This window comes from Oryctolagus cuniculus, chromosome 1 (assembly GCF_964237555.1).
Source record: "Oryctolagus cuniculus chromosome 1, mOryCun1.1, whole genome shotgun sequence".
Classification (NCBI taxonomy): domain Eukaryota; kingdom Metazoa; phylum Chordata; class Mammalia; order Lagomorpha; family Leporidae; genus Oryctolagus; species Oryctolagus cuniculus.
This window is the reverse complement of record NC_091432.1, coordinates 67,423,911-67,451,378: the sequence shown is the minus strand read 5'-3', so window position 1 is coordinate 67,451,378 and position 27,468 is coordinate 67,423,911. Positions and strand designations below refer to the sequence as shown.

The following is a 27,468-nucleotide window of genomic DNA, read 5'->3' as shown; positions in this document are numbered from 1 at the left end:
CTCATAGTTAGCATGTCCATGAAAAAATAAAACTAATGGTACCATGTATGAGACACAAAATGGCTTTACATCCAGAACATAGCACATGCTCAATAAATATATATGGAATGAAAGAGTCTTATTTTTTAATTTAGGTTGCTTTAAATGTTAATTTTTTTTAAACATAATAAGGCAAATTTAAGGTTTTGAATCTGAAACCTCATGGCATAATTCATATATGACTTTGTAGATAAATATACCCTTTTATAGGCATCTGACAACCTCCACTATTCATTCTCCATTAAAAGTTCAGAAAAGAAAAACAAAATTAGGGGCTGGTACAGTGGTGCAGCGGGTTAAAGCCCCAGCCTGCAGTGCCGGCATTCCATATAGCCGCCGGTTCGAGTTCCGGTTGCTCCACTTCCAATCCAGCTCTCTGCTATGGCCTAGGAAAGCAGTAGAAGATGGCCCAAGTGCTTGGGCCCCTGCACCTGTGTGGGAGACCCAAAAGAAAACTCCTGGCTCCTGGCTTCAGATCAGCTCAGCTCTGGCTCTTGCGATCATTTGGGGGATGAACCAGCGGAATGGAAGACCTCTTTCTGGCTCTATCTCTCTCTGTAACTCTTTCAAATAAATAAAATAATTCTTGAAAAAAAAAAAGATATGATAAATCAATGAATCTCCACCTATTACAACCATTTTTACACAAGTCTACCAACAAAGATTAGGAAATTAGTAATGTTATGTGCTATGTACTCTATGTTCACTGTATGCACCATGGTTAAGTATTTTCCATGAATCATCTCATTTGATTGTCCCAATAAGTCTAGGAAGTCGTATTGTTGTCTTTGCTTTTTTAAGGAAACTGAGGCTCAAGAGAAGTGGCAAATCCATCTTTGGAGCCAGATCTATCTATCTGTGTACTAATTAATTAATGCACTCATTCATTCAGCAAATCTCAATTAGTACCTACTACAAGTCAAACACTATTCTAACACTCGGGAATACAGTGATGAATAAGAAAAAATATTTTCCCTCAGCATCTAATAGTCTATGGGAGAAACAGAAAATCAACAGCTTTATAATATCAGTTAGTTATAAGTATAATGAATAAAATTAAAACACAGTAAGGCAATAGGGGGATATGGTTGAGAGATAAGTGCTCTTCTGGCTTTGGCATTGGCATTGCTATTCTATTTCTCAAATGCCAGATTGAAAGAGAAGATGAGAAGACAGAAAAAGAGAATTACTAATAAAATAAAATGCAGCAACCAAGGCCTGTCAACAATAAAAGTGTTACAGTAAGTAGATTTAAAAACTGGGAGTGTAGCAGGCTGACATCACCTACACTGGACCAGCCCAGAAAGTAATAACCATAACACTATATGAAATGTAACAGCCAGAAAGATAGTTGTGGAGTCATCAAATAAATATGCAAAACTTATATTCAGTATAACACATAGGGGCCGGTACTATGGCATAGTAGGCTAAGCCTCTGCCTGTGGTGCCAGCTTCCCATATAAGTGCCAGTTCGTGTTGTTCTTCTTCCGAAACAGCTCTCTGCTTATGGTCTGGGAAAACAGTGGAAGATGGCCCAAGTGCTTGGACCTCTGCACCCACATGGGAGACCTGCAAGAAGCTCCTGGCTCCTTGGCTTCAGATCGGCTCAGCTCTGGCCATTGTGGCCATTTTGGGGAGTGAATCTGCCTTGGAAGACTTTTCTCTCTGTCTCTCCCTCTCTGTGTCTGTAATTCTACCTCTGAAATAAATAAAATCTTTAAATTTAATACATAGGAAGCCATCAAAAATCAGTAATTTCTACATATTAAGTGATAAGTGATATATTATGGCACAGCATGTTAAACAGCCACCTGCAACACAGGTAGCACATACCAGCTGCTCTGCTTTTGATCCAGCTCACTGCTACCATGCCTGGGAAAGCAGCAGATGATGGTACAAGTACCTGGATTCCTGCCACCCCATTGGAGACCCAGAGGGAGTCCTGGGCTCCTAACTTTTGCCTGAACCATCCCCTAGCCATGGTAGCCATTTGGGAAGTGAACCAGTAGATGGAAGATCTCTTTCTCTGACCTTCCCCCTCTCTCGTCACTCTGCCTTTCAAATAAATAAACATTTAAAAAGAGAGAGAGAAGAAGAAATAAGCTTCACAGAATTGAAGAATTTTCTTATCTGGAACAGTTCATTATCAACAGTGTAAATAAAGACAACATAGCTTTCGATAAAATATCTACAAGGAAAGGAAGCTAACAATTTTTGAGTACATACCTTATGTCACTCTTTACCCAATCTCATTTAATCCTAACAATAAATTCCTAAGATTGGCATTTTTATCTCACATATGAGTAAAAAGATGAATTTATCTCAGATTATACTAAAAGAACTGGGGTCCCAACCAACTCTCTGTGACAACAACAATTCTTGCTTGGTTTGAATACTACACCATAATCCTTCATCCTAAGGTTAAAGATGGAACTATATCCCACAGATCAGCCCATTTTCACATAGTTAATAAGAAAATAATTTTTAATCTATTATATAATGATATCTTTCCAAGAAACTCAAGGAGGTTCTTTAAATGAAAGTCATAGGACTGGTGCCAGTGCTGTGGCCTAGCAGGTAAAGCCATCACCTGTAGCACCGGCACCCCATATGGGCACTGGTTCAAGTCCCGGCTGCTCCATTTCCAATCCAGCTCCCCGTTCCCATGTAGGAGACCCGAAAGAAGCTCCTGGATCTGGACCAGCCCAGCTCCGAGTGTTGTGACCATTTGGGAAGTGAACTACAGATGGAAGATCTCTCTCCCTCTCTTTCTGTAACTCTGCCTTTGAAATAAATAAATAAATCTTAAAAAAAATTAAAAACAGAAAAGTCATGGGACTGAAGATTCAAAGGTGAGAAGATCACGCTCTGAACACAGAATTGACCTCAGCCCCTTCCCCAAATTCCTCTAAAACAGTATGAAAGAATTTTTATTTTTAAAGGGGTTAAGACACACAAAGCCACAAGGTCAAAACAAAAAGGAGACAACAGCTATAAAGTTTGGAAACTGGAAAACAGACGAACCGAGATGGATCGATTATATCCAACAAAGCAGAAACCTAAGGCAACAAATACAAGAATGAAAAACAAGACAACCTGCACTATCCCAGAGACTCTAGAATTTAGGACACCAGATGCTTCTGAAGTAAGGATAAATTGGGACTTAGGGAGACAAAAGTTGGTTGAAACGCTGTTTAAGAAGCACTTGGGGCCAGCGCCGCGGCTCACTAGGCTAATCCTCCGCCTAGCGGCGCCGGCACACCAGGTTCTAGTCCCGGTCGGGGCGCCGGATTTTGTCCCGGTTGCCCCTCTTCCAGGCCAGCCCTCTGCTGTGGCCAGGGAGTACAGTGGAGGATGGCCCAAGTGCTTGGGCCCTGCACCCCATGGGAGACCAGGAAAAGCACCTGGCTCCTGGCTCCTGCAATCGGATCAGCGCGGTGAGCCAGCCGCGGCAGTCATTGGAGGGTGAACCAACGGCAAAAGGAAGACCTTTCTCTCTGTCTCTCTTTCTCTCACTGTCCACTCTGCCTGTCAAAAAAAAAAAAAAAAAGAAGAAGCACTTGGACCTCCAGCCATCCTCCCCTACCTAAGAGAAGACTATGAATTTATTTTCATGAGGGAGAAACTGAAGCTGAGGGATCTGATACCATCAGGCACAGCTGGGAAGGGCAATACCACACTGAAAGCCAACAGGGTCTACATAAAAGATCTTTCTCCATTTAGTCCTCAAACAGAAGGAGCTAGTCTTAGACTACTCAAGGAAAGAGACTAGAGGATTCTTCTTTGAGGAATCTGACCCATCCAAGAAAAAGCCATAAAGACAGTGACACTGAGGGAGGTAAAGGGGTAGTGGTACTTCTTCACCAAACAGCCCAGCTAGGTCAACCGCAGTGAAAGTCACCAGACAACATGTCCCACCCACACACAGAGCTTTGTCCTCTTTCTAGTGTCCATGTTCATACATAAGCACACAGTCAGATACTGCAGAACATTCTGAAATGAAAGAGATCAAAACAAATACAGGAAAGGAACTTACAGGTGAGAAAACATGAAAAAAGAAAATATCAAAAAAAATTATTGTGGGGGGCCACCACCTGTGACGCAGGCATCCCCTATGAGTGCTTGTTCAAGTGCCAGCTGCTCCACTTCCAATCCAGCTCCCTGCTAAGGCACCTGGCAAAGCAGCAAAGGATTGGGCCCCTGTCACTCTTGTGGGAATCCTGGATGGAGTTCCAGGCTCCTGACTTCAAACTGGCCTAGCCCTAGCCATTCCAGCCATTTGGAGAGTGAACCAGAGGATGGAAGATCTCTTTCTGTCTCTCCTTCTCTTTCTAACTACTAAAGGATAAAGTTAAAAGATATAGAAATTAATAATAATATTAACAGAGCATTTACTATGTGCTAGGCTCTATTCTATCAGTTATTTACACTCAAAAATCCTATGGGAGTCCAGTGCTGTGGCTCACTAGGCTAATCCTCTGCCTGCAGCGCCAGCACCCCGGGTCCTAGTCCCAGCTGGGGCGCCAGATTCTGTCCTGGTTGCTCCTCTTCCAGTCCAGCTCTCTGCTGTGACCCAGGAGTGCAGTGCAGGATGGCCTAAGTGCTTGGCCCTGCACCAGCATGGGAGACCAGGAAAAGCACCTGGCTCCTGGCTTAAGATTGGCGCAGCGCGCTGGCCGTAGCGGCCATTTGTGGGGGTGAACCAAAGGAAGGAAGACCTTTCTCTCTGTCTCTGTCTCTCTCTCTCTCACTGTCTAACTCTGCCTGTCAAAAAAAAAAAAAAAAAAATCCTATGGGGAAAAACCCTACTTTACAGATGAGAAATTTACATGATGGATTAGTTTTCCCTTAGTCACATAGCTAGTAAGTGGCAAAAGCTGGGATATGAATCCAGGAGATTTAGTTCCAAAAGCCAAATGGAAAATGGGAATGAGGGAAAAAATTAGAGGATCAATCCAAGCAGTTCAACTTTCTAAATAATAGAATAACCAAAGAAATAGCTCAAGAAAGGCCCACTGAATACATAGTCAAATGGATAAAATAAAGACCTGACACCAAGGAACATTGCTTTGAAATTTCAGAACTTAAAAAGCACTAAGAGTTTTCATCGAGCAAAACATCTAGGGGCCAGGGCTGTGGCATAGTGGGTAAAGCCGCCACCTGCAGTGCTGGCATCCCATATGGACGCCGGTTCGAGTACCGGCTGCTCCACTTCCCATCCAGCTCTGTGCTATGGCCTAGGAAAGCAGTGGAAGATGGCTCAAGTCCTAGGGCCCCTGCTCCCATGTGGGAGGCCTACAAGAAGCTCTAGGCTTCTGGCTTTGGATTGGCTCAGCTCTGGCCGTTGCGGCCATTTGGGAAGTGAACCAGCAGATGGAAGATTTTCAGTCTCTCTCTAACTCTTTCAAATAAATAAATCTTAAAAAAAAAACAAAACAAAACAAAAAAAAAAACACTAACTTTAATTCTAAAATTAGAATGGAACTGAGCTTCCCAAAAGCAACAGTGGCAACCAGAAGCCAACGGTGCAACATCTCTAAAATTCAGAGAAAATGATCCAACCTAGAATACTTTACTTAGCCAAGCCATTAAGAAAGAAGGAGAGTAAAAAGAAATCTGCAATCTACCAAGCAAAAGACCTCAAAGGATTTACTTTTCGTATACTCATGTACCAGGAAGCTACTAGCAAAATAAATACATCAACTGACAAAGATGGTAAGAATGATGGTAAGTACAGGGAGGCATCAAGCCTACTGAGTCATCAGGACCAAGATTAGTTTGAGAAGACTGAGGGACTGGACAACGTGAACTTGACAAAGTACCACTGCCTTGAACACACTCAGAGAAGGGTTTAGGAATGAATTAATGATAGCAAATAAAGACCAACAAAACAATTATTCACTTAATTACATCCTTTATTCTAAGAAACATCTAACTCTGACAACTCTGTTACTTTTACAAAGTGAAGACTGAGTTTCTAAAGGCAAGGTCATATGAATGTTCATGAAAGTTTTAAAAAAAACTTCTATTTTCTTTTTTTTTCCCAAATGGTATAATAACGATAATATAGAGCACAAGTCTTAGAAGCAGGAGATCTGAGAGCTGTGTCAACCTAGGCAAGCCAGTTACCGTGTCTGAGCCATGGTTGCCAAAAGTGAACTAATAATACCTAGACCAAAGCTTTTTGTGCAGAATTAAAAACAAAGAGATGGTAAACATTTCCCAGTACATAGTGAGCACTGAATTCATGTTTGTTCTACCTGAGTCACACAGTCTGAAAGAGATGGAAACAGTAACTGGCAGGCAGAAACTCCCCCACGACATACCTTCTGTGTTGTCGTGTTTGTCGTCTGTGTTGACGGCTTGGTGAAGGTTATTTTCACGGGAGACATGTGGGGTGGTAAGGAGTTGGCAATACTCTGCATGATGTTGCTCATCTTGGGACTGCCACTCACAGGCACAGTGATTGTCTTTGAGACAGGAACAACAGCCTTTGGAACTTCCTTTAGGACAACGGGAGAGGAGCTAGAAGAGTTGGTTCGCCTTCGTTTTCTGGGTTTTTCATCTTCATCTGAACAGCTAACACCTGAAAGGTAATGACAATCCTGCTATAGTGACACCAACCTAATCTTGCATTTGTACACTATACTTTTAAAATCTTCGTGTCATCAAGTCATCATTGCCCCCTTCCTTTGCCTTATGCCTACTCAACAGTAAGTCTCATCAAACTTCCTTCAGAGAAGTTGTCCCTGAATGCCTTCCATCCTTTTCTTAACATTTTTATTTACTTATTTGACACATAAAGAGACACAGACAAGAGAGAGCTCTCCCATCTGCTGATTCATTCCCCAAATGCTCACACAACTGGATGGCCAGAGCCAGGAAATAAACTGAATCCAGGTTCCCCATGTGGGTGGCAGGAACTTGATCACCTCAGCCATCACCGCTACCTTCCAGGTTCCACATTAGCAGAATACAAACCCAGCTACTCCAATATGGGACATGGTATCTTATTTTCAACCTATGCAACTGCTCCACGCCAGGCTGTATCTGCTTGCCTGTATGTAACCAACAACTTCCTAAAAGATATCTGTGTATCTACTCTATTCTTCTATTCTATCCTCCATCCTACTACAAGTTAGAAACTTTACATCTAATCATGCCAATGCGCTGCCTAAAAATCCTTTAACAGCTTTATCTCCTACACAATGAGGCACAACACCATCATCATATCATTCAAGGCCCCACATCTTTCCAACACAGCAATATCCTGTTGTATCCAACCCTGGACAATCCTATGACCTTGACAAGGTAAACCGCTCACCATCCCCCAAAGCCACCTACCACACTCTGTCCATCTCTGGGTCCCAACATCCACTGTCCTTTGGGGAACACCACTCACCATCAACAACCTCTTCATCATCCCACAAGCCGCCTCCTCAGTGAAGCGTTCCCTTACTCCTCTAGGCAAAGAGAATCCATGTTGCTCTGAGTTTATAAATCACTTTGCACATTCCCTTCTGTACCACTTACCAGATAGCCATGTAACTGTCAGCACGTTTCCCATTGTGAAGAGGCTCCCAGGGGGCCTGACTAAATCTTATTGGTTTATTCCCCTGCAGGTGTTTGGTCCAGCACTGAAGACACTGCTTGGGATGCCCATATCCCATATTGGAGTTCCTTGCCCACAAAATTAGGTGAATTAATGATTTTATCCCAAATTAATGTAATCGGTATGACTTCTGAGTATAAAGCAACAAATTTCCTGTTGGTTAAAACTGTATGTAACATGAAATAGCTTTCTCATGTTTGGAATTCACTTTCAGTGTTTAAAAAAATAGGTCTACTATTATTTTAAAGGACCACCTTCGCTAAATCCACAGTAATCAGATATAAACTGAATAGTTCTGATGTATTGCTTTCTCTTTATATAGTAAAGCTTCAACTGTTTTTGTAAACTTGTTAAAAAAAAGAAAAAACTAAGTGAGACACATACACAGCAACCTGCACAAGAAATCTCTACTGAACAGACATAAGAAATTATACAGCATGACTCTGGAATTGGTAATAAAATATAACTCCTACACTTTCGGTTTTTTTGACTGTAATTTAAACAGGACCAACAATGACCCAGAATGACTCCTGTCCAAAACAGCAACCTCTACCACTAAAAGTTACAAAGAAGTCATATTTATAACTATATCGGGAAAAATAAAAATTAAATCATAGTTGATATCAAAAGCAAAAAATAAACTTCAAAATAAAATAAACATTGATAACAGAAATTAAAAACAAAAACAAAAAATGAGCTTGACAACAAAATACTTCATAGGGCAAAATCAAGAAAAAATTTTCAAAAAATTACAATTAACCAAAAATATAAAATAGATTCCCTATAATGTTTCACTGAAATCTTAACATTTGGATGACATGTTCTGTGAAATAATTTAAGAAAACACTACAAAGATTACAAGAAGTGAGTACTGAGTAAATCGCATAAGCACATTGCTACAGTTTCTACTCACATTTCTCTTTAACAATGTCTTTATTTGAAAGGCAGAGGGACAGAGAGGGAGGGAAAGAGATCATGTATCCTCTGGTTAAGAGGGAGAAAGATCTTCCACCCACTGATTCACTCCCCAAGTGGCTACGATCTTGGGCTCTGCCAGGCGAAAGCCAGGAACTCTTGGTCTCCCAGGTGGCTGGTAAGGACTCAAGTATTTCAGCACATTCGCAGGGAGCTGGATTAGAAGCACAGCAGCCAACACTGGAATCAGCACTCAGATATGGAGTGCAGTTGCCTCAAGCTGCAGCTTCCCAGGATATGCCACAAGGCCCACCCCTGTTCACATTTCTATTCCATGACAGTCAAAACAAGTGAATACTTGAAGGATAGCACTATTCAAACACAAAATCCCCACAGGCCACAAAAAGGCAGTCATTTCTCCAACCCCAAAACCTATTAAACAGCAATATACACCTAGTCACATGTAAAGAAAGGAATTCAATACCTTCAAAAACTAACCACTGCTGATAGCTAGTGGCCTGGTGACTTTTTCCAGGAAGGCAGATCTTATCAAATCCTACACTGCCACATTTAGCCAAGATGGCCCTGATAACACTGAGGATATCACTTACTTTTGACATAAACAGTACTTCCACTTGGCAAGACAACTACATTGGAGGCAGGACTGGCAGGTCTTGGAGACTTAACCGTTGCTATGCTGCCACTTGGAACGGGGGTAGAGGTTGGGGTTGACGTAGTACTTGTGTAGGAATAGCAAACCACTACTGAAGGAACGATAAAAAAGTCTGCTGTTAACTTTCACCAAAACTGTCCAGGCATACAGAAAAACTATTTTTATTGCAGGCCAATCTTAACATTTTCATGTGATCAAAAGTCAGAGGCCAGAACTAGGTATTAGGTCCACAAGTTAAAAGGCATTAATGACCTTTCCTGAAAAATCATCATTTAAATGGATTTTTCCCAAATATTTAATAGCTTATCTACAGGTGATATTGTCAATGGAGAAGCACAATTTCAAATAAATTAAGTTTAAAACTAAATTAAGAAAAATGAAAGTCATTTTTCATTCATGGCAGGAGTTAGAAAACAGGCACATACTTATTCTCCCTTTTCATACTATTAGCAGTACCAATGATGGGATAACAGTTAATTTTTCCCTAACCATAGCAATTTCCAACCAGGCTACCAAAGGGGAGAATCAAGATAAGGTCCCTCTCCATAACCCAACCCATGAATCATTTGCCATCTAAGCACTACTGTACTCATAATTAAAATAGTGACATGTTTCAACCTCTTTATCATTCAGTGAAAGGACACAGCTCAACAAGAAAAGCTCCTATGCACCAGTTCCTAGGTCCCAAACACTGAGAGAACTCCTTTCCATACATTATCACTAATCCTCGTAGCACCACATCCTCCTCCTGGAGGTAAGAAACGCAAGGCTTACAGACACGAAAACTTGCTGAAGATTCAAACACAGATTTGACTACTGGAAATTCTATATTCTCTCCACTCTACCAGACAGCTGGCAAAGGTAAAAACGGGAAATAAAGGAAAGATACCTCTCTGACAACAAAGAAACAGGGATGCAATGGAGGCAAAGTTTGCACACTGGTAACAGTCTCCCTCAAATATAGCTTGTTTCAGCCTAAAAAAGAGCCTGGCCTGCACGAAGAGGGTGTCTCACTCTGTTCCAAGGCCCATTACCAGGCAAAAATAGGCAGTTTCTCAGAGTCACCTGACAAACGCAATGTTTTCAGGGTTCTTGTCAGGCAAAACCAACCTATGCTACTGGAGTCAAATTTAATACTAATCTTTCAAATCTTTCAAATTTAATACTAATCTTCAGGAGAATTCAATGATTTTTAAACCAAATGTCAATCAAGAAAGTCTCTCTATCTGCCAGATTGAGCACATTGATGAGAACAGAGAGGAAACCTATTCCATTGATTCCAGAAGATAAAACTGGAGCTTTGTTTCCTGAAGCTATCCATTCAGCATCTTTTTCCAGCAGCTAAATGACTTCTGTCATCTTAGTTTCTAATATCCTCCATTAAGGCCTTCTATTCACTTCTGATAAGTCACACTGATCTCAAAACTTCAGTTCCCAGCTTCACAGCCAGAACTGTCCACTCTGCCTTATTCCTTTTAAAAACTGGGCTAAGAATAGATGAAAAATAAGACATTTTTTCTAACAGAAATATTTTTCTACTCACCTTCCTTGCTTCCTGTTTCTGCAGGCACTGGAAGAGATGCATTGTGCTGGATAGCTGCATTGGCAACAGCATTAGCTGTTACAGTGAAGGCGGTTTGGGGAACCAGTCGGGGCATCAGTGGTACCAATCGACGACCTTCAATGGACCACTCTGAAGAGCTATTAGGTCCAGACATACTAAACAAAAAAGAAAACGCTGCTACAAGGGTTCTCAATCACTAAAAACGAACCAAAAAAATATAACTTTAAATTGTAACAATACCCTGAATGGAGAGGCTTTATTTTAAGCAAGTAAGATCATATTACGAATAATCAGAATTCACAGAATGACACACACTTAAGCTCTTACACATTTTATTCCATAAGCTAAATTTTATAATGAACATAATTGAAAGTATCAAAAATTTTTCTGTGCATTCTAAATAAATATCAATTTCATTAAGTCTGGTATCACTAATGAAAACTTGAATTTCTACTAGCTTTTAGAACTTAACTTGATAATTCATCCAACAAAGGAAAACCACTCACAACTTTCAAAATCAGACTTTTCTTAATAATTAAGAATAGAATTCATTGAATCTTTGCAAAATTATCTAACTGCCTGCAAGGCAAGAGGTTCTAAAGGCTTTCAAATAAGGGAAACTGAGGCAGTAAACGAGGGGGAGAGGTTAGGTAATGGGTAATGAGGATAGAAGAGGACTAAATAACAGCAAGTGTCACTGATGATGTATTGTATTCTCCTTCTTGTTAAAAGCAGACAAGACCTGAGGACACTGAAAGCAACCTAGCACTACTTTATCCTTACATATTTATTCTACCCTGCACTCTAGGGATTTGAGGCAACTGGATTCATCTCTAAGCAGATACTTCTCTACCCTAAATTTCTTGAGTACATTTTATCCCAGGAATACAACCGGAGGTTGCATACAAAGCAGTCATATCACTTCTCCCAACTAGGCTCCATGAAAGACCCTAACTAATGATTTGTGATAAAATACACATTTTACCTAAAAGCAACCAATCCCTTTGCTAAATCAGAATATTTCTGCACTTTTCTAGAACTATAGATTCCTCAACCAAACTGAGAAGTTAAGACTGTATGTCCACTGATTCTTCAGATTTAGATACAGAACACAAAAGCCCTTGTTAGTGGGTAGGGGAATAATGATAATGATGGTGACAATGGTGACGACAGTTAACATCAATTAAGCACTTACAAAATGGCAAGCATTGTCCTCAACATTTTTCATGTATTAATTCATATAGTTCACTCAACAATCCTATGAAGTTGGTAGTATTATCACCGCTTTTTATAGATGGGGAAACTGAGTCACGTGTTGGTTAATTCACTTGCCTAAGATCACACAACTAATAAATACTTCCTTCAACAAACATACAGTATGATACTGAAACGATTTGCCACCTCATAAGCAGAAGGTATAAAAATTTTTGAATGTTCATGTATGTCTAATTTTTGTCTTTGATTTATACAAATTAGATACTGTTGTGTAATTACTACCAACTTTCACTGACTGGAATAAATTACAATTTAAGGAGGATTTAACGTCAGTTAAGAAAGGAATTTCTAAGAGCTGATGAATCCAATTGGGCTTCTATGGAAATATCTATAAATTCCTCCCTGGATTAACACAGTACAACCTAAAACAAGGAAAAGAAGGGCTCCTAAAAGCCCAACAACCCTCATAAACTTGTTATTATATAATCTTCAAGTTGATGCTTGTTCTAAAACAAATAATGGTAAAAACAGGAAAGACACACAGAAAAGGGCTATAGCTAATTATTAAAGAAAAAATTCTAAAAGTACTATTTTCTTGGCTTCTATTTTGCTATCATCTAATTAGAATATCACTGATAAACTTGCTTGGTGAGAGTTTAGCACAAAAAAGTCTACACTTACCTGGTACATTTTTTAAATGGTGGCAGAAATTATGGAAGATTAATAATTTGAAGCACATGAATATATGCTAGTGAAAAGACAAACCTTGCAGTGCAAAGGACACAACTGCAACTTTTCAAAAGATGCTAAAAATCTTCCAAATTTCCACTCATGCAAACATGCTCAAACTTTTTTTTAAGAGAGTGAAAATTAAATGTTAGATCAAAAAAAATCCTATTTGCTTAGTAATGAAGGTATAAATATGCATTAGTTGCACAAGTCATCTAAACTGCATTTAGACTTTAAACATCTCCCTGCAGGGCTCCACTGGAATACCTTAATCTCGATGTAAGAATGCCACTCTATTTATACTAAGTATGTCAAGGAAGGGTGGAAATCTTACTCCAGTCCCTTTTGAGAAATCTATGATGATGTTAATGAAATTTCCTGGGCCCTCACAGCCTCATTCTCACTTAGAAATACACAGGGTATCCTATATGCATGACTGATGGTAAAAGGGTTCAGAGAGCAGAAATTCCAGACAACCAACCTCTTCTAACTCTAAAAACAGTGAGAGCAAGAGTGGCCCAATTAGAAAATCTAAAGCTGTCCTACTCTAACATAATTTAAAACTGAATTTGAGTATCGAATTTAACCAGAGGCCTTGTGCCAAACAATAACCACGTGTTACACTTCAAGCCACAGCAAGGCTTTGCTTTGATCCCAGACTCTCCACTCCTTTTGTCCCCCCTCCTTTGTACTCCGTCTTCTTCGCTTTCTCATCACCTTTCAACTACATTCCTTCGGGCCTACACGGCTGCTTTGGGTGGGGGAGGGCAGGGAAAGGAGAAAGGGAATGCCGTCACTTCGGAGGCATTCCTCTAGCTGCTCTCTCAGGCCCAGAGTAGGAAGCCCTCCGGTAGATAACCTTTGGAACCAGGCTCAGCTGCTACTTCCAAAAAGGAGAGAGCAGTCAGCAATCCCTAGTCACTGATCCTTGAGCTCAACAAGTAAATACATCTCAGCAAACTAAAACCATAATACAAAATATTAAAACAGGAGTATAGAAAGACCTAAGAAGCTTAAAATTATACACTGAAGTAAAAACTCTTTTCAAAAAATGAAATTCATGTATTAAAGAAATCAGAAAGGAGAGGAAAAAAAGAGGAAACACAGGCAGATAAAAGCCAACTCTCAATTATCCATGCTAATGGAGAGAGGAGGGAAAGGGAGAGGTCAAACAGATTCAAGAAACCCATATATTATGCAAAGACATTTTGGCAAATACTAATCAATTCTTCCACCAAATCTTTTCCAGGACAACTAACAAGTAGCAAAATGACTAATTAAAATTGGCACCTCCTCTCCCTTCCCACCCTCTGACTAGGTCTCCCAAGCAGCAAAATGGCTAAAGGGTGGGCAGTATTAGGAGAGGGAGGAGGGGAAGAGAAGGAAAAGCAAGGGGCATGGTTAAGTCATAAATGGAATAATGTGCCCCTGAATAATTGAGAGCTTCAATTTGGAAATAAATACAAGAAAAAGCCTGAAATAATAATAACCTAATTGCATACCTGTAACTTGGTCTTTCACCCAAATATAAGGATAAATTCATTCTTTAAAGGGGAAAAAAGGAAAAGGAGACTAAATAAATGTTATTCTTTAAGTATGAAACTGATGCATCATCTTACAACTAGTTGTCCCACAATATTGTTCCAAAGCTTCTTAGGTACTAATCTTGTTGCTAAGTGCCTCTGAATGCAAGCTATTGTTTACTACTTTATTATCTAGCACATAAATTTCCTATTAGCAATGCTGAAATTAGCATCCAGGCACAAATGGTTATTTTTGAAGCATCTCAGTTCAAAAGTTTAGAGCAAATTAAAGAAGAAAAACATTACTATCTGAATGTGTCAACCATGTTAGCCTGACTACTAAATACTAAATGCCTCTAAAGGAAATTTTCCAAATTTCTGTAGTACACACCTACAACTGAAGAATCTCAAAATTCTAGGATAAAGAGCTAAACTTTCAAAAATGCTGTCAAAAAGGTAACACCCCATTTTATATGTTAAGTAAAATGAGGGACAGTGAAGCACACATGAAGCTAATGAATCTTTGAGGTCAATTCAAATACGGCCAATTGGTTCAAAAACACTGTTTTAGTTATCACATTAAGGAACTGCACTGAATTATTTCCTTTAGTTTTATTTCACATTGACACATAAAAAAAATCTAAAACAAATGAATAACACTAAACCATATTTTATAGAATGTTTCAATACCCTCCCTTTACAGGAGAATCTCTATTCCTTTCTATTCCTTAGGAGGCACTGTCTCCACACAGAATTAGTGCATAATCCCTGCCCTCAGTCCTCCACCACCCTCAGCCCATCTGTCATTACAGTTATAAGGATCTGAAAACAATCTGATAAGAATCCTTTATCATTTTATTTTCTATTTTTAGAGTGAATTAAGATATATTCATAATTCTTAGACGCAGAACACATATTTTAGTCTTTTTTTTCTGAATCTTAAATACATGATATAATCAGATATCAAAAAAGTTAGAATGCCTATTTATAAATCAATATGCATATCAAATACCATTCCAAACAACCTCTAAGGAGCTATCAATTTTAGGGGGCACACTACTTTGTTACTGAACTTTGCTTGAATGAAGTGAGTTATCTGCTACACTATGGTGGTCTCTAGTTATACAGAGATTAGGCTGTAGCAGGATCTGACCTGAGTACTTAGAAAGCTTGCCTAACCAAATGCAAAAGACATAACCAATTGAATAAACAGTTAATACCACTTTTACTGCTATGGTCAGGATCCTGAGTATAGAAATACTGTTGTTAAGATAAGACTCAGGAATCTGCTACAAAATAGGAAGACTTTTCAAAACTATGTTATACTACGTCATAAAATATCAGGGGTGGTATGACTAATGGCTTACTTATGTGCAATTGTTGTTAACCGTTCATCGTTTACTGCTCTCCGAACTTCAGCACGGTGGCGTTCTGTTGAGATGCTATGAAAAAAAATAGCCATTATAGAACTCTGCCAAGCAGGCAGCTCTTTCCTATATTTTTATTAATGTTTAAGTCAACATTTTGTTTGGGGGAGGACAGAATGCTTTGTGAAAAGATATAGACAAGAGACTAAAAATATATCTTCAAATGCTTTAAAGTCTTAGAAAAGCGTTCATACTGATTATGTGTTACTGCAGAAAGAATTAACTGCAAATTAGAAATCACTGAGAGACAAATTCAACCCGATAACAAGGCATTACTTGCAAATCTCCGAAATGTCAGACCAGAGACAAGACTGGCAGAGCTTCCTGTTATCTAAATATGCAAACAGCTGCTGAATGACTCCTAACCAGGACTGAGGAGAAGAGGATTTTGGCACTCAGAAGAAAGTCTTCTAAGGTCTTTTCTAAGCTTATGAGTCTATAATTTTATGTTCAGTAAATATAATAACTGAGAGTGGCAAGATAATCTTTCCTGTGGCTATATGCTGGGAAACTTGACACCAGGATAATGCTGCTTTATGACTGAACACTCAGCTGTGTATCTTCTATATACTGTATTACCAATGGTAAGCAATGTATTTAAATTAATCCTGATTAAACACATGTAAAGTTAGTAGTACCAAACAACTAATAAAAAAAAAAAAAGCAACATCCATTCCATTCATAAATATTCACTAAAATGAATACCACTCTTCCAATTGTATTCTTTTACTACTTAGGCTCTATCTATATGATGAACCAAAATATTTAAGGGGTTGGAAAGCAGAATTTATGACAAAACATAAACAACAAACATATACAAAATATAAATTGTTAACTATGAAAAAAACACAACTGAGAATCTGGCTTAATAACAACCCTATATTAATGTCATTTAAATAATAAAAACTTCTCCCATATTTTCAGTTAGAAAGGAGAAAATTGTTTTAAATGTAGAAAGGAAACCAGCTAAAACAGAACATTTTCAAGAAAGATCAATTCATTAAATGAATCAAAGCAATGCAACAAGGAACCTCTTTTACTAGAATTTTTTATTGGCTGCAAGTGCTACTCTAAGTGGGAAGCTGAATGGACAGACCATGCTTAAGGCTATGACTATATAATCAGCACCCACTTACATAAATTAAGACATCCTCCTTGCCTCACCTACTCCCCTCCAACAAATTCCACTCTAGACCTCCTATCCAGTTGCTGCCAATTCTTCTTTTCCTTCTTTCATCTATGTGAGAAGGATCTCACTTTCCCAGGTGGCCCAAAACTAAAACCTCTCTGAAATACTTTCTGATCGGATTACAGAATGAATGGTAAAGTATGCAATTTTCACTGACAAAACATACAACTAGAATAGGATCTCTAAGTACCAACAAAAAAATTGAACACTTCTCCAACTTAACTTGAGAGTTAATCGAGAGCGAAAAGTAATAAAAACCCTCCAAATGAAACTTCTAGAACCACATCTCCCAAATTTTATGATAATTTACCTAAGAACTTTTGAGAGTTCTCCAAGAAGATCTTTCTTTTCCTTGGTGAGATCCCCCTGTGCCCGAAGCGCACTGATAACTCCAGCATATGCCTCCAATTCTAGAAGAAGAAAATTATTTTATCAAGATAAGCCTTCAATATTTTAATACTATGGGTATGTAGAGTGAAACTTCAGGGCAAGAAATCTGAAAATCAAGCAAAGGCAAGCAATTTTTAAACTCCTTTAAAAAATGTTACCTAATAACAGATTAAAATGGGACTTTTATAATTTTATAATATTTTATTGCAGAAGTCATGTATGGAAAATGTTTAGGCAGAAAAACTAACATTAGGTATTTTGCCTCATACATTATCCCTGAAGAACATTTAATCCAAATGCCACCAACAATGGGGAATAGATTCCAAGTTATGTAATAAGGCTGATAAAAGCATTATTAAAATGCCTTCATTAATCAACCCTTGAAATAATTTGTTAGGCCTGCCTAAGAATTCAAACTATATTTCTCCTCCCTCTGGGGTGGTTGAGAGTACAGTGCAACTGAGAAAATATTTGAACAGAAGATTCTGGCTCCAGCATTGACACGTAGTAGTTGCGTGACCTTGGGCAAGTCCTTTCTCACCTCTGAATGCTTCCTTATCTAGAAGGGACTTTGTAGATACCTTCCAAATCAAAGATCCTTTGCATCTATAAAAACTACTATCAAATAATTAAGAGACATGAAATGTTCTTACAGCAACCAAGACATATATTATGGAATTCCGATACAGACTGCTTCATGCAGCTCTTTCACAGCCAACAACCTTTTAAAACAAAACTGTCCATCCCTCGTACTGGTTAAAACATAAAACCTAACTAAAGTCCTCAATGGCCCCAAGAACCATGCATGCCTCCCAGCATAGCCCCCTCCCACACCATCTCTAGGCTTGAAATATGACGGCTTTGACCACTGAAATATCTGCAAACATGATGCAAATAGAAGCTTGCTAAGCACTTGCACAGAGGGCCTTGCTCTTTTAGAATCTTGAGACCACCAAGCTGTGAAGAAGCTCAGAATGAAAAGCCACATGAAAAGAGGGGCCCAGCCATCTTAGCTGGGCCTAGTCCCCAGCCAGGCTGCCAGCTAAATACAGCTGCATGAGATAGGTCAGACAAGGCCAGCAGCCAACAGAATGGCAAGAAATAATAGTTGCTTTAAACCATTTAAACTAGGAACAGGTGTATCAAATAGAACAGTAGGAAATCAAATGTTCAAACTAGAATTATCTTCGTACTTGAGCTGCTATGAGTATTTGCTATTTGCCAAAGCCTGACATACAATAGCCAATACATATGAACCAAATAATGAACACAGACCAGGTACTATGCCAAGAAGTCAATAGTCTCATTCAGTACATATGATTTAGTTCTGACTGTGGAAAGGAAGCTTTCTATCAACAGTGATCTAACTACACTAAACAGAAACATCTAGTCCAACTGAATTACCCTAAATGTAACCACCCTGCATGTTTAATCTGTGCTAGCTACTCTGTAGACATCTCATGGAGTCCTCTTGGAGACAAACCTCTGCTCCTCTGGAGCAGTGAAGGAAATACATAGTTCCAGGAGGCACATTTCAGCTCGTATTAAACCCAGACTAGAGTTAGAAAGACAGGATAACCAAATAAAGGTTCACCGTATTTCATATGTTCATACTCCCATTTATGGAATATTTTATTCAAAAAGTCAGTATTGAGTCCTATTATATACAAACCAGATAGTACGTATGTAAGTCCCACCCTAAAGGAGTTAACTCTAGATTACAGCTACAATGAAACAAGTCATGGACAACTATGATGAAACAGTTTACATATACACAGCAATGGAGGCATAGAGGGGAAATATATCATCTACACTAGTTTTACTCAGAGAGGCAACCTTACTCGAGGCAGGTGGAGGGAAAAATGCAAATATGCAGAAGGATGAGAGACAGAGAAAGACAAAGACGTTTCATATTGTTCCAGTAATTTCTGCTACGACTTATTTTTTTTATAAAGCTAGGACTTCTTTTTAAGATTTTATTTATTTATTTGAGATGTAGAGTTATAGACAGTGAGAAGGAGAGACAGAGAGAAAGACAGACAGAGAACCATCCACTGGTTCACTCCCCATTTGGCTGCAATGGCCGGAGCTGTGCCAATTCAAAGCCAGGAGCTTCTTCTGGGTCTCCCACACGGGTGCAGGGGCCCAGGGACTTGGGCCATCTTCTAATGCTCTCCCAGGGCATACCAGAGAGCTGGATTGAAAGAGAAGCAGCTGGGACTAGAGCCTGCACCCATGTGGGATGCTGGCGCCACAAGTGGAGGGTTAATTTACTGTGCCACAGCGCCAGCCCCTCTGCTATGACTTATGTTTGAGGGTTTTATACAAGAAGGAGAATAAAAATTCTGTATCTGGATAAGCACTAATTCAAATCAAAGTCCTAATTAAACATTACTACTATAGGGTACCAAAGTCTTTGTTCTCAAGGTGATTAAAATCCAACAAGGGACCTAAAACATACAAATAATAAAGATTTCTGTCCACTCATATAAAAGAATAGAGAAAGATAAAAGTAGAAAGTAGTTTGTAGCCATATGGAGTAAAACCTAAATTACAGTCTAAATAGCTTTTACTTCTTAGGATCAAGAGTTGATTATGGAAGTAATGGCAAAAGAAAAGGAGCAAGATTTTGCAGTTTGCAAAATGCTTAGGAGAACGGGGAATGCCATAAGAAGAAATAAAAAGGTCAGGTAGAAGATACGGTTTGAGGAAAAAGTTCACTTTTGACTTGTAGAATTTATGGTGATCAAGGCACTACTTCAAAGAAAACTACTAAAGAAATAAAACAGGCCGGCCCCTCGGCTCACTAGGCTAATCCTCCACCTTGCGGGGGGGCCGGCACACCGGATTCTGTCCCGGTTGCCCCTCTTCCAGGCCAGCTCTCTGCTGTGGCCCGGGAGTATGGTGGAGGATGGCCCAAGTGCTTGGGCCCTGTACTCCGTGGGAGACCAGAAGAACCACCTGGCTCCTGCCATCGATCAGCGTGGTGCGCCAGCCGCAGCGCGCCAGCCGCAGCGCGCCAGCCATGGCGGCCATTGGAGGGTGAACCAACGGCAAAAGGAAGACCTTTCTCTCTGTCTCTCTCTCTCACTATCCACTCTGCCTGTCAAAAAAAAAAAATTAAAAAAAAAAATAAAACAAACATTTCTCGTATTTCAAGTCTCATTTCAAATCCAACTAAAAAGTCATGAACAAAATTAGGAGGTAGCAAGCTTACACACACAATACTGGATTCAGAACAGAGTTCTCGCCATCAGCGGAGTTATCACAATCCAAGGAATTTCTTTTCCTCTAGAAACTCATTCATTACAAAAAAACCTTAAGAGCATCCCAACCTCCTGCACATTTGTTAGTGTCCATTTTGGAGGGGATATTCAGATAGGGACTTAGCTCAAATTTAGTTGAAATTCTGGCATGGTTGTATTGTAGTGCTAACTCAAATTAACATAATATAATGAAATAAACACATAGGAACACCTCAGAAAACAAAAAATTTTGCTAAGCCATTTTTATAAAGCTCTCAACTTTTCCCATGTAAATAAATCAGTCATTCAGTTCTACTATGGTCCACAAAGTTAAGAGTTACAGCTCAGGAATGGCTATAATAAGGCAGGGGAGAGACAGACCTGAAGGAAGGAAGCATTTATCTATCACTGGTATGTTAAGTATATCAGAAAGAAACTCTCTATCCCAAATTCTTTATACTTAAGTAAAACCTAAGTGTTTAGCATCCTGCATTAAAACTGCAACTATTTTTAAAAGAACAAAGGTAATTCTTAAAATATTTTAAGCCAATTCTTAAATACAATATCCTCTCTAAACACTGGACCTGGAATGAGAGTTGGAAGGCGAATCAAAGGTTCCATTGTTATGATAATGATGCAGCGGGTGGGAGGAAGTCTTTGCGCAAATTGCTAACAAAGCTTACCTCCCAAGGGGAGGAAGGGTCGCCGAAGCTGACACCACCGCGTAGGTTGGCTGTTTTCCTTTGTATAGAAGCAGCACTACTCACAAGGCTCTGACTAAAATTAGAGACAAATCCATCATGATTTACTTTCAATTTTCTTTACATTTCTTTCATGTTCCTAGGCCATAAGGGTTTACATCTTCAATTTCTTCTGGGATATTTTTTTCTTCTATGCAATGTTCTCGTCTGGTTTAGGGACACTTTGCTCCCTTTCATAAGAATCATCTCTATTTGGCAAGAGGGGATCCAACATGGGTTAATCCATCCAGGAGCTCTGTAAGTAAAGCAGAGCATTTCTGTTTTTGTTTTGTTTTGAAGATTTATTTATGGGGCCGGTGCTGCGGCTGTGGCTGTGGCTGTGGCACTGTGGCGCTGTGGCGCTGTGGCTTAGGGTAAAGCCGCTACCTGCAGAGCCAGTATCCCATATGAGCACTGGTTCGAGTCCCGGCTGCTCCACTTCCAATTCAGCTCTCTGCTGTGGCCTGGGATAGCAGTGGAAGATGGCTCAAGTCTTTGGGTCCCTGCACCCATGTGGGAGACCCGGAAGAAGCTCCTGGCTTTGTGCAGCTCCGGCCTTTGTAGCCAACTGGGGAGTGAACCAGCGGATAGAAGACCTCTCTCTCTGTGTATCTGTCTCTCTCTCTCTCCATCTCTGTCTCTCTCTCCTTCTCTAACTCTGACTTTCAAATAAATAAATAAATCTTTAAAAAAAAAAAGCAGAGCAGTGGGACTCCCAACAGGCACCCACTCCAGTGTAGGAATACAGGGCACCAGCATCACCAGCTAAGGCCTGACCCGCTGTGCCATGGTGGTGATTTGTTTACCTGGATACGCTCCTTAACCAGAGAATCTACACCCAAACCCTCAGATTCAGCATTCTCCTCTGCACATTTAAACACATACAACAAAAAAGTACTCTTTGTGCCCACCAGATCTGTATCCCTGTGTCCAGCCCCAGTGGTAGGTCTGGGCACACCTACAGCTTCACTATGTGACAAAATGGCACATACTGCTTCTGCAAAGGGACATCTTTCAGATACTTGATGACTTTCTGGATATGCATACCCTTGATGGCCTGGGCAATTTCAAAAATGTTCCTAAAGTGAACACGAAGATTTGAAATTCTTGATTTGCATGACTTTATGGGGTTTTCTGGGTCCAGTAAATAGTGAACTATTCCCAGTCCACCTTGAGTGATTCACAGCAAGAACTAGGGGAAAGGTTACCCATTTTTATAGTCAATGGCAATCTCTTGATTCAAAGCCCCCAAAACCCAGAAATCCCAATTCAACCTACAATCTTTATGATGTTTCTCTGCAATTATTTCAGCTGTGAAGTAAATATTAATATAACTTTATAATCGACAGTTAGCAAGTTAGACTGATTACAAGTAAGTGTAAAGAAAACTAACTTCAAATTAGCACTAAAAGTTTGGATGCAAAAAAAAATTTTTTTTTTTGACAGGCAGAGTGGACAGTGAGAGAGAGAGACAGAGAGAAAGGTCTTCCTTTTACCGTTGGTTCATCCTCCAATGGCCACCACGGCTGACGCACTGCAGCCGGCGCACCACGCCGATTTGAAGCCAGGAGCCAGGTACTTCTCCTGGTCTCCCATGCGAGTGCAGGGCCCAAGCACTTGGGCCATCCTCCACTGCACTCCTGGGCCACAGCAGAGAGCTGGACTGGAAGAGGGGCAACCGGGACAGAATCCGGCGCTCCGACCGGGACTAGAGGGCGGGAGGATGACTGGGACTAGAGGATTAGCCTATTGAGCCACAGCACCGGCCCGCACCGGCCCAAGTAAAAAATTTTAAAAGGGCAAAACAATGATTGATTCTCTTCCCCATTTGAAATGTGGCCTGAGGAGAAATAACCCAGGCAAAAATGATAAGTAAGCAAGGCTCCAGGACCTATGATTCTATCAAGTTTACACACAGGAATCACCAACAAAGATTTCCTTTGAAGAAAAAATGTACCTGCAAATAAACAAATGTCTGAAAGCTGCTTTAAACACTAAACGCTCATGTACTGGGCACTGGGATAGGCCCTCCATATACACTATATATGTGTGTGTATATATATATATATGTAATAAGGCAAATAATGAAGGAGATGTTAATCTTTTTAAATATTTATTTCTTTATTTATTTATTTGAAAGGCAGAGTTAGAGAGAGATCGATCTTCTACTGCTGCTTCACTCCCTAAATGGCCACAATGACCAGGGCGGGACCAGGCCAGAGCCAGGAGCCAGGAGCTTCCTCTGGGTCTCCCACAAGGGTGCAGGAGCCCAGTGGCTTATGCCATCCTCCCCTGCTTTCCCAGGCACACCAGCAGGGAGCTGGATTAGAAATGGAGCAGCCAGGACCTGAACCCGCGCCCATATGGGGTGCCAGTGCTGCAGGCCCTGGCTTAACCTGCTGTTCCACAGAACCAGTACCAGCTATCCTTCTTTTACAAAAATGTCAACAGAAAATAATTTGCCCTCAGTCACATGGGTCATTCAGTGCTAAGAGGATCAGGACCTTACTCTGAATTTAAGACTCACATTTTCCTCTTCAAAAGCAAAGGCATCTAAATAATTAATATCTGCTGCCAAAGCATTTAATATTCTTTGTGAAAGTATTTTTTCATTTATTGTGCTAGTCTAAGTTAGATAAAACAAGGTCCTTTCTCAACCAAGGATCCTCACTGGAACAAAAGAACACAGAAAATGATTTGAGGGGTCAGCACTGTGGTGTGGTGGGTAAAGCCGCCGCCTGCAGTGCCAGCATCCCATACGGTCACCACTTTAAGTCCTGGCTGCTCCTCTTCCAATCCAGCTCTCTGCTATGGCCTGGGAAAGCAGTAGAAGATGGCCCAAGTGCTTGGGCCACTGTACCCACGTCAGAAACCTGGATAAAGCTCCAGGCTCCTGGCTTTGGATCAGCTCAGCTCCAGCTGTTACAGCCATTTAGGGAGTGAACCAGCAGATGAAAGACCTTTCTCTATGTCTCTCCCTCTGCCTGTAACTCTACCTCTCAAAAAAAAAAATAAATCTTTAAAAAAATTACTGTTTCTTTAAAAAAAAGATTTGAGTAATTCTTTTTCTCAATTTTCCCAAGGATGGTGCATGACTCATATCATTATAGATACAAGGGGAGAAGTTAGTTCATTACCTACAATGGATGCCTTGGTACTAGGGCTTAATTCTCGCCCTAAAAGGCTAAAGGGTGCTGTAAGGGGAAAGAAGAACTAAAAAATAAATGACCAGCATAAAGTCTGTCTTATTACCAACAGTATAATATCACTGGGGAAAATAGGCATAGCTTACACTAACTCAGAATTCACAAATACTATGTAATTCATAAACAAATTCATGAAGGTTGATAGTAGGCTGAGACTGAAATCATATTCCCTGGGGTCAAATACTGCTCCATGACTTATTTATCAGCATTCTAATCTTGAGTTCCAAGCTTCATCTATAAAATGGGGACACTTAGCTACTTTTCAGTTTTAAGTGAGAATTAAATGAGATGTTGAAGGTAAAGGACTCAGAATAGATGACTAGCCCCAAATAAGTCCTAACTGCTATTACTACTACTACTACTGCTGCTGCTGCTGCTGCTATTATTATGAATGTACTTACTATGTCCAAAGCATTATGCTAGGCACAACAATAAGCAAGATGGAGACTATACCTCCAAAGAACTTTGAATGTAGCATCAGACATCCATGCAAATAGCCATGACCCAAACTGAAAGGGAAGAGTATATGAGATAGCAAACATCAGAAGTGAAAATCATACCCAGTTTTCGAAGAATCCTTTTGCATTCATCCCTGCTGAGATCCAAAAGGGTTGGCCACACAACAGGCATTGCTGCTTCTGTTTGGTAGCCCCAAAGAGCTTGTCCTCCCTACCAGAAGGAAAAGCAAGAAATCAAATCACCAAAGTACATTCAAGGCCACTCACCTGGAGGTCCAGCCACCAGTTAGGAAGTAAAACCATTAAGATACCTCACAATCATGTTTACCACCGCATTTGGCTACTACTGACACATGAAGAATCAAACAAGCATTTCAGAGCTTCCTATTGCAGCCTGCTGCAGCTTAAAGAGCACAGGCTGCAGACTCAGATACCGCTGGCTCTAGTTCCAGCTTTTCAACTTGCCGGCTGTGCGCTCTGGGTCAGCTGGCCTCTCTGGGTCTACCCTTTCCACATCTGCTCAGACAGCGTTGTTTTTGTGGGTAAAGCTGTGGTCTGAAGGCCAGCAGCCCCTATCCCAGGAACTCCAAGGCTGGTTCATGTCCTGGTTGCTCCACTTGTGATCTAACTCTCTGCCAATGGCCTGGGGAAAGCAGAGAAAAATGCCCCAAGTGCTTGGGCCTCTGCCACCCACGTGGGAGACTGGGATGAAGCTCCTGGCCCCCGCCTGGCTCTGCCCTAGCCCTTGGAGCCACTTGGAGAGTGAACCAGTGGATGAAAGATCTCTCTCTCTCTCTCCTTCCCTCCCTCCTCTTACAACTTTCAAATGAATCAGTCATTAAGGGGGGAGAGGGGTAGGAGGGGTAATGCCACCCGGTGTGCTAACAGTATTAAAGAACAGTACATGTAAAGTTTCTCCCTAGTGGCTACCATGTGATTTAATAAGTGGGCGCTACTACTTGAGCAACTGTAAATTACTTGATTTCTGTGGGCTTCCTCACTTACGAGTTACATGAAACAAAGTATGTAAAGCTGCTAGCATGTTACTTGGGTTAAAGGAACTTAACAAAGAACGGTCTCTTCAAATCTTAATAAAGAAATATGAATCGAGAGCTTGCGGTCATGAAACAACCATTTACCAAAAGTTTAGACGCCAAGAATTTACTCCGTCCTGGGAATTCCCTAGAGGGCAGAAAGCGCGGGGGCGGGGAGGGGGGCCTGACACAACACCTGCTTAGAGCCCAGCAGACGCGCTGTAAATGTCTGCTTAAAGCACAAACGGATGGTTGGTGGGAGAGCACAACGAATGAATGAACCAGAGAATGAATGAGCGCAGTGTCGGGTCTGGAAGTCAGACAGCGAACGGAAATAACTGCTGTATCCGGCTCCAGGCGCCGGGGCTGCTACCTCCAACTCTGCGCCCCGAGTGGAGCCCCCTCCCCCTCCCTCCCGTAGTCCTCGCAGCTCGGAGGCAGCTCACAGCCGGCGGAACGGGACCGCGCGCTCCGGCCGGCAGAATGACATAAAGGCAAGGGGTGGGGAGGAGGAAGAGGGGGCCGAGCCAAAGGAATCCGCTCCCTCCGCCAGCCAGTCCCCGCCTCCCGACAGGATCTCGGAGGCGGCCGGCGACCGCCCGAAGCAAGCACCACGTCACGGCATCCCAGCGCGTCCCCGCCGGCGGACCCCACCGCGGGGCCGCATCGCCTCGGAAAGCTGGGCAGGAGCCGCCGGAGCCCGCCCGGGGAGCCCCGAGCTCGCAGAATCCTCCCCCCACTCAAGTGTCAAGGAGGCAAGCCCGCCCCGCCCCCTCTCCAAACACGCACTCTTCGCAGCACCACAACAAGAGCAGCCCGCCCAGGCTCCGCACCCGTGCCTCTCGGCGCCCATCCCAATGTCAAGCCCACGACCGGAGCTCCCCGGGCCAGCAGCCGGTGTGAGGGGCCCCGGCCGGCATCCGCGCCTCGCTCCCTCCTCTGCCGAGAGGACAACGGAGACACAGGAGGCGCGCGGACAGCCAGCCAGCCGACCGGGACTCACCGGAAAGCTCCCGGGGCTGGACCCCAGGGGCCCCCAGCACCGGGCCTGCCACAGCCCCCCGCGGTCCACCTCGGGGAGCCCCACGATCCCGTTAGGAAACAACGGAGGATGGGGCTGGGCGCCCCAAGCCGGGCTCGGAAAGCTTGGCCCGGCGCTCCTCTACCCTGGCTTCCCTGCCAGCTCTTCCCAGGACCCTGCCTGAGAGTCACCCACCTGCCCGGTCTTTCGGGGCTCATCTAAAAGGCTCCTCCGCCAAGACTAGGGGACACCAGGAATTGGGTTTGTTTGCGGTGCCTCAGAAGGGGCAAGATGGCGACAAGCATCAGGGCGCAAGCGCAGCCGCGCGCTGCCCATCGGGAGGTGTAGTTCGCCTTTCCCGCCTTTCGGAGAGCGGACAGCAAAAGGCCTCCATTCATACTGTCCCTCTTTTCCTCCACGTTATGAAAGGACAGGACGGGCGTCGCGGGGGGTGCTGGGAGTTGTGGTCCGACATCAAGCTCCATCCT

At 41.6% G+C, this 27,468-nt stretch overlaps 1 protein-coding gene across 40 annotated transcripts in view; it reads right to left on the bottom strand.

Moving 5' to 3' along the window:
• EMSY (EMSY transcriptional repressor, BRCA2 interacting) overlaps nt 1-27,310 on the bottom strand; it is a 92,648-nt gene extending 65,338 nt beyond the window's left edge. For 10 of the 40 annotated variants that reach the window (XR_011389390.1, XR_011389389.1, XM_051822186.2 and 7 more), the window contains exons 1-8: nt 27,176-27,310; nt 25,028-25,136; nt 17,197-17,296; nt 15,638-15,712; nt 14,250-14,291; nt 10,783-10,958; nt 9,178-9,330; nt 6,366-6,625 (exon numbers count right to left, since the gene is read on the bottom strand). Coding sequence is in view for 37 of the 40 variants with exons in the window: in XM_051822186.2 (XP_051678146.1) it covers nt 6,366-6,625; nt 9,178-9,330; nt 10,783-10,958; nt 14,250-14,291; nt 15,638-15,712; nt 17,197-17,296; nt 25,028-25,097 (876 nt within the window). In the remaining 3 variants the exon portion in view is untranslated. Of the gene's footprint in view, nt 1-6,365; nt 6,626-9,177; nt 9,331-10,782; nt 10,959-14,249; nt 14,292-15,637; nt 15,713-17,196; nt 17,297-25,027; nt 25,137-26,792; nt 26,816-27,175 lie in introns of those variants that run through there. The other 30 variants (XM_070075675.1, XM_070075684.1, XM_070075719.1 and 27 more) reach the window with 8 other exon arrangements.
• Between the last annotated feature and the right edge of the window lie 158 nt (nt 27,311-27,468).